The sequence below is a fragment of the Gopherus evgoodei genome, chromosome 1 (assembly GCF_007399415.2).
Source record: "Gopherus evgoodei ecotype Sinaloan lineage chromosome 1, rGopEvg1_v1.p, whole genome shotgun sequence".
NCBI classification, from domain to species: Eukaryota; Metazoa; Chordata; order Testudines; family Testudinidae; genus Gopherus; species Gopherus evgoodei.
Window position 1 is genome coordinate 197,551,046 of NC_044322.1, and position 6,261 is coordinate 197,557,306.

A 6,261-nucleotide genomic window follows, 5' to 3' on the forward strand; every position below is an offset into this window, starting at 1 on the left:
AAAGTCAGGTGTTCTTTTGGAAGACTTCATCGCTAAAGATACGGAAGGAGCATTTCTGGAAGGCTACAGAGAAAATATTATTTTATAAATTTGTAAAGACATCAAAGACATTTTAATTAACCATTGCAATCTGAAAATTGCATTTTTTGATAGGGAGAGAGCTGAGGAATAGCGCTCTAGTATATAGTTAGTCCTGCTATGTACGTTCCCTCTCATCCAAAATAATTCCTTGGAGACCAGCTTCGCCTTCAGCCAAGGTGGGCTTGGCACCTTTCCTTAATGAGGAGTCATTCATTTGGCCCCAGAAGTCCACTGGAGGGAATCAAGATTCCGTCTTTGGACTGACTTATTTGTTAAACTTTTATATTTAGTAGTGTTTGTCATAATAGATGTTTGTGATTTGCATTTCTTTCTGTTTGCTTACAGACATGGATTTTAATATGCTAATAATAATGTACATTGGCTTTGTATTCCACCAGAATTCCTAGCCTCTCCTGTGCGCTCCTGCTTTATATTTGCACATTATTAAGCTCCTGGAAACACTGGTCTGGAAGGTCCAAATGTAGTATAATGTATTATGACTTTGTAATGTGGCTGTACTATCAGATTTGAGGTTTTAATGTTTAATTTTCAATTTACTTCATCATAAATCTTAATTGCTTAATAAATTTTTTATACATTATTGGATTTGGCAGTTTTTTATAAAGTGTAATAGATTATATTTTACTAAATTTAGGGCTGTCGAACGATTAATTTTTTTAATCGCAATCACACGATTAAAAAATTAATTGCATTGTTAAGCAATAACAGAATACCATTTATTTAAATATTTTCACGTTTTCTACATTTTCAAATATGTTGATTCCAATTACAGCACAGAATCTGAAGTGTACAGTGCTCACTTTATATTTATTTTTTATTACAAATATTTGCATATTTTTCAATTCACCTAATACAAATACTATAGTGCAATCTTTTAATCATGAAAGTTGAATTTACAAATGTGGAATTATGTACAAAAAAACTGCATTCAAAAATAATGTAAAACTTGAGCCTAAAAGTCCACTCAGCCCTATTTCTTATTCAGCCAATCACTCAGACAAACAAGTTTATTTACCTTTGGAGGAGATAATGCTGCATGCTTCTTGTTTACAATGTCACCTGAAAGTGAGAGCAGCTGTTCTCATGGTACTGTTGTAGCTGGCATCACAAGATATTTACGTGCCAGATGTGCTAAAGATTCATGTCCCTTCATGCTTCATCCACCATTCCAGAGGACATGCATTCATGCTGACGATAGTTTCTGCTCGATAACAATCCGAAGCAGTCTGGACTGATGCATGTTTATTTTCATCATCTGAGTCAGATGCCACTAGCAGACTGATTTTCTTATTTGGTGGTTCGGGTTCTGTAGATTCTGCATGGAGTGTTGCTCTTTTAAGACTTCTGAAAGCATGCTCCACACATCGTCAGTCTCAGATTTTGGAAGGTACTTCAGATTCTTAAACCTTGAGTCAAGTGCTGTAGCTGTCTTTAGAAATCTCACATTGGTAACTTCTTTGCATTTTGTGAAATCTGCAGTTGAAGTGTTCTTAAAATGAACAACATGTGCTGGGTCATCATCTGAAAACTTCTATAACGTGAAATATATGGCAGAATGCGGGTAACACAGAGCAGGAGACATACAATTCTCCCCCAAGGAGTTCAGTCACAACTGTAATTAGCGCATTATTTTTTTAACATGCATCATCAGCATGGAAGCATGTCCTCTGGAATGGTGGCTGAAGCATGAAGGGACATATGAATGTTTAGCATATCTGGCATGAAGATACCAGCTACAAAAGTGTCATGCGAATGCCTGTTCTCACTTTCAGGTGACATTGTAAATAAGAAGTGGGCAGCATTATCTCCCGTAAATGTAAACAAACTTGTTTGTTTTAGCGATTGGCTGAATCAGAAGTAGGAGTGAGTGGACTTGTAGGCGTTAATGTTTTGCATTGCTTTGTTTTTTAATGCAGTTGTGTAACAAAAAAAAATCTACATTTATAAGTTGCATTTTCACCATAAAGAGATTGCAATTCAGTACTTGTAGGAGATGAACTAAAAAATGTATATCATTTTTACAGTGCAAATATTTGTAATAAAAAATAATGTAAAGTGAACAGTGTAGACTTTGTATTCTGTGTCGTAATTGGAATCCATATATTTGAATATATAGAAAACATCCAAAAAATTAATAAATTTCAATTGGTATTCTATTGTTTAACGGTGCGATTAAAACTGCGATTAATCACGATTAATTTTTGTGTGTTAATCACGTGAGTTAACTGCCATTAATTGACAGCACTGCTAAATATAAACTTGGTGTTGCAATTTCATCATTCCCAGTCTTACAAATGACAATTTCCTCATGATAATGTGATGTAATAAGGGTCCATATACTCTAAAGCACAGAAAATATAACGTGTCAGTGAGGCCAGTATATATGCAATAACCTATCAGAGGCACCAGAAAGCATTCACGCTCTTATTTTTAGGGAAGATAGAATTTATTTTCCAGCTGTTCAACCCTTGTTACAGGACACATTTGTCTACTTACCCCATGTTTGGTAGGTACTTCAAGGGCAAATGCTCTCCCAGGTTTACAGAGCACATCACTTCAGCTGGTGCACATTTTGGCCTAACTCCCATTGCTGGGTAATCTTTTCTGTTCCATGAATAAAACTTTCTAGCTGTTGCAAACACTTCATTGTGTGGTGGGTCTGTTTGTTTTGTTTTTCATGGCCCCACTTCCTGTTCCCTTCTTGGCAAGGAGATTGTTCTAATGTAATTGCTAGTATAACTGCTGCGAGCACAGCAGCTTTACAGCCCTCTTTCAGGCCACAGGACCATGCTTCCCTTTCCCAACAGGTCCTGGGAGGTTTGATGCTGCTTCCTAAAAGAGGAATCATTGTAAGGTGCCTGGTGCCCATTAGATCACATGTACAGTACATTCTGTGTCCACAGTAACCCTAACTGGCCATTGTTGCACTCCTTAGGAAGGAAAACGAGTGTTCTGTATGCATGGGACTTTGTACCGAGGTAGTCATCTGGTTGGTTGGTTGCATGTATGTATTACTGAGGTACCTAGGAGCCCCAGTACAAAAAGATGGTCCTAACCCAAAAGAGCTTTCAATCTCAGTGTAAGATGCAAGACTTCTCATCTGTTCTTTGAGAAACCAGAAAACTTGTTCTAAGGGCAACAACTCTCCCGAGCTAACAGTTCAGATACCCAGTTCATATTGACTTTAAAGATAATTTTATTGGGAAAATAATCAAGTGAAAGGTAGGCAAAACCTCTCCTTAATATTACAGAAAGCATTGCTAGGTTGTCGCTAATCTTAGTAGTAGAAAAGGCTCTTCTGCGTGTAGTTTTAGAAGTCCTTCATCCCAATCTCAAGCGCTCTCTTTGTTTGCTGTACCACCAGGATAGGTGATATGGCACAAAGGAACATAAATCAGTTATAAGATTCCATTCACTAGGTGTGTTTTTTGGACTTTATGGATACTTGATTCTTCCATGGGATAATGTCTGCCTTTTAACAATAAACACAAACAATTCTTTCTTATATATTTTTGTTGGCTTATGTTTCTTCCTGTTTTAAACACACATGGTATGCTCTGCAAATACCCTTTCCAATGGATCTTTTAAAATAAAATTCTTCCCCATTCAGTGATCCCAAATCCTCTCTATCCTTGAAATATTGCATGCATAATTTATCTTAACTATTCCAGAACATCTTTAAAGTATATTTGAATATATTCTTTGGACAGGCCCTGCCTGTTCCAGTGGTAATACTTCCAATACTGGTGATAGAAGGTGATGTCCGTTCCTGCCTAGCAGTATTGTAGAATTCTTACTCAGTTAAGATAGAGTAGAAAATATTTAGAGAGAAGCTATCAGATTGAGTTTAAGTAGATATATTCCAACCTACTTTTCCCAACAGACTAGAATTCTAGAGAAGTGGTCCAGGAAATGCCTCAAGGCATTTGAGTTTGATCCTGTATCTGATATTAATTTCTGCAAGTGAGAGATGCTAGCAGTTCTCGATTGAGAAATGCTGAGAGTAGCACATAAAAATTATGGAATTCTTTCTTGTCATTTGTTTTTCAATATTTAGTTATATCCACTATCTAAGAAATGTTGATGTATTCAGGGAGCTCTACTGATGTGCTAGGTGACACTTGAAAAACTTAAGAGACTAGACGAATGATATCTGTATGACATCTTGGCTCTACATGGTACCTTTTCTGTCTGGTCTGCTATCTCTTGTCTTAGCCCTGTTCACTAGGACTTTGTTCTTTTTCCTGTCTCTTTTTCTTTTGACTTTAGTCTAAAGTAGTGAATGTCAAAAATGCTTTTGATATGATGAAGGTGGTTTCAGACTATACTGTATCATTTTAAAAGTTTGTTGTCATTAACATAGTAAAATTTAAATAATGCAAATATTTATTCTTAACATTATCCTAATAAATTCACTTTTATATTTTGCTGTTATTAAATCAATAACACCAAAACATTTAATCAGTAACACCAAAAGTTACGTGAGGTCCACTAGGTGATATGTTGCCCAAAGAGCAGGGAAGAATGTTCTCTGCCAGACAGCTTGTTTATAAGAGGCATTCAGCAACTCCCTAAAAATCACTGTTGTAAAAAAAAAAACAACAAAGGCTACTGCTGGGCAAGGTTCTGGCTTTCAGGGATGTAGTCCCTAAACACAACAGGCTAAGTCCAGGTTAAAAAGTGAACCTGAGACCAAAGAGCCAGCAAAATGCTTCGTTATATAGATCTCTGCAGTCTGGGGAGTAAAAAATCTCTAGCTCACATAGCAACAGTAGAGGTGTCTCAAAGTATTATTGACATGAACATTACGGTTATTTATGTTAAAATGGAGGCTGTGGTGACAACGGTAGATAATTTAACTATTGCAGTGATCAGTCAGGGAGGGAAAGCTAAGTGTGGGAGAGAATCTCTGGTAAGTTCCAACTTCACTTCTCCCACCAAACTGCCAAGGGACAAGTAAAAGAATATTGCAGGCCCTAGGTTGATGTAAATTGTCGTAACTTGACTGAAATCAGTGAAGACTGACAATGCCACAGAGAAAACCAAGTGTACTGACTTAGGTACCAACTCAGTAAAGGACTTTAAGTACATGCCCTTAAGTATAGCAAATGCTTTAATGGGAATTAAGCTTTAATGGGAATTAAGCATAAGTGTTTTGTGGAATTGGGGCCTTGATAAAGTTCTCTGAACCTTGATTATCAGACACTTGGGATTTTCAGCATGAGGGAAGGAAGCCAAAGATACAGTCCATGCACAGAGTACAAACAATGTGTTGTAATGTCACTGGCCCCTTTGAGAGGGAGTGTGGGGTCTAGTGCACCTGGACTGATTCCCTGCTGCCCAGCTGTGCTTAAGGGAAGGCACTTAAGGGCCTTACAAAGGGATACACTGCTGCAGGTTGTTAGCAGTTACAGGCATTGTAGGGCATAAGAAGGCCCTGGCGGGGCTGCTAATCAGGAGGAGAAAGGTAGCAATGGAAAAGGCTATATTTCAGGCCTCCTGGAAGGCTGGCTGTGCTTAGCACAGCAGGTGAACAGTACTAGCATTCTATAGGGAAGACAGAGCCTCAGGGAGGGAGGACTGGTCCTAGCTGAAACTGGGATGAAGAGATTATAAATCTGAGTTTTCTTTTGAAAGACTTTCTGTGGGTTTTAATAAATTGGACCCCAAGAGGGGGGAATGTTCTGAATATCTGGCCTGTATGGACTTTTTAAGGGAGACTGAGTTAAAGGGAAACTAAAGCAGGCCTCAGCAGAGCCATCTAGCCAGCAAGTGGGTACTGTGGGGTAGGAGTGCCCTTTGAAAAAATGAGAGAAACATAGGGAGTAATGGACCCTGGCTGATCTTTATTTAGATAAAAGGCTTCATAAATTGTATTCACTGAGAATATTATATTCCTTATTTTGTATTCCCTATATAATATAAATGTGACAACATGAAATGAATACTTGTCCTGGGGGCTGTTTGCTTGTCTAATTAGTTAGATAAGCCTTACTTTTAATCACCTTGAAGGGGCTTGGTACTATATCTGTTTGGTGTGTCAGCTTAGTTGAAATACTTATTTTACATCTCACCATTAACTAGGGTGACCAGACAGCAAATGTGAAAGATCAGGACAGGAGGTGGGGGTTAATAAGAGCCTATGTAAGAAAAAGGCCT

General features: G+C 37.8%; 1 protein-coding gene across 1 annotated transcript in view; it reads left to right on the forward strand.

The window, feature by feature from the left end:
• Positions 1 to 814, forward strand: part of HJURP (Holliday junction recognition protein) — a 37,258-nt gene extending 36,444 nt beyond the window's left edge. The window contains 1 exon segment of the mRNA XM_030582088.1: positions 3 to 814. Coding sequence (XP_030437948.1) covers positions 3 to 88 — 86 coding nt within the window. The 3' untranslated portion in view covers positions 89 to 814.
• The last annotated feature ends 5,447 nt before the right edge of the window (positions 815 to 6,261 follow it).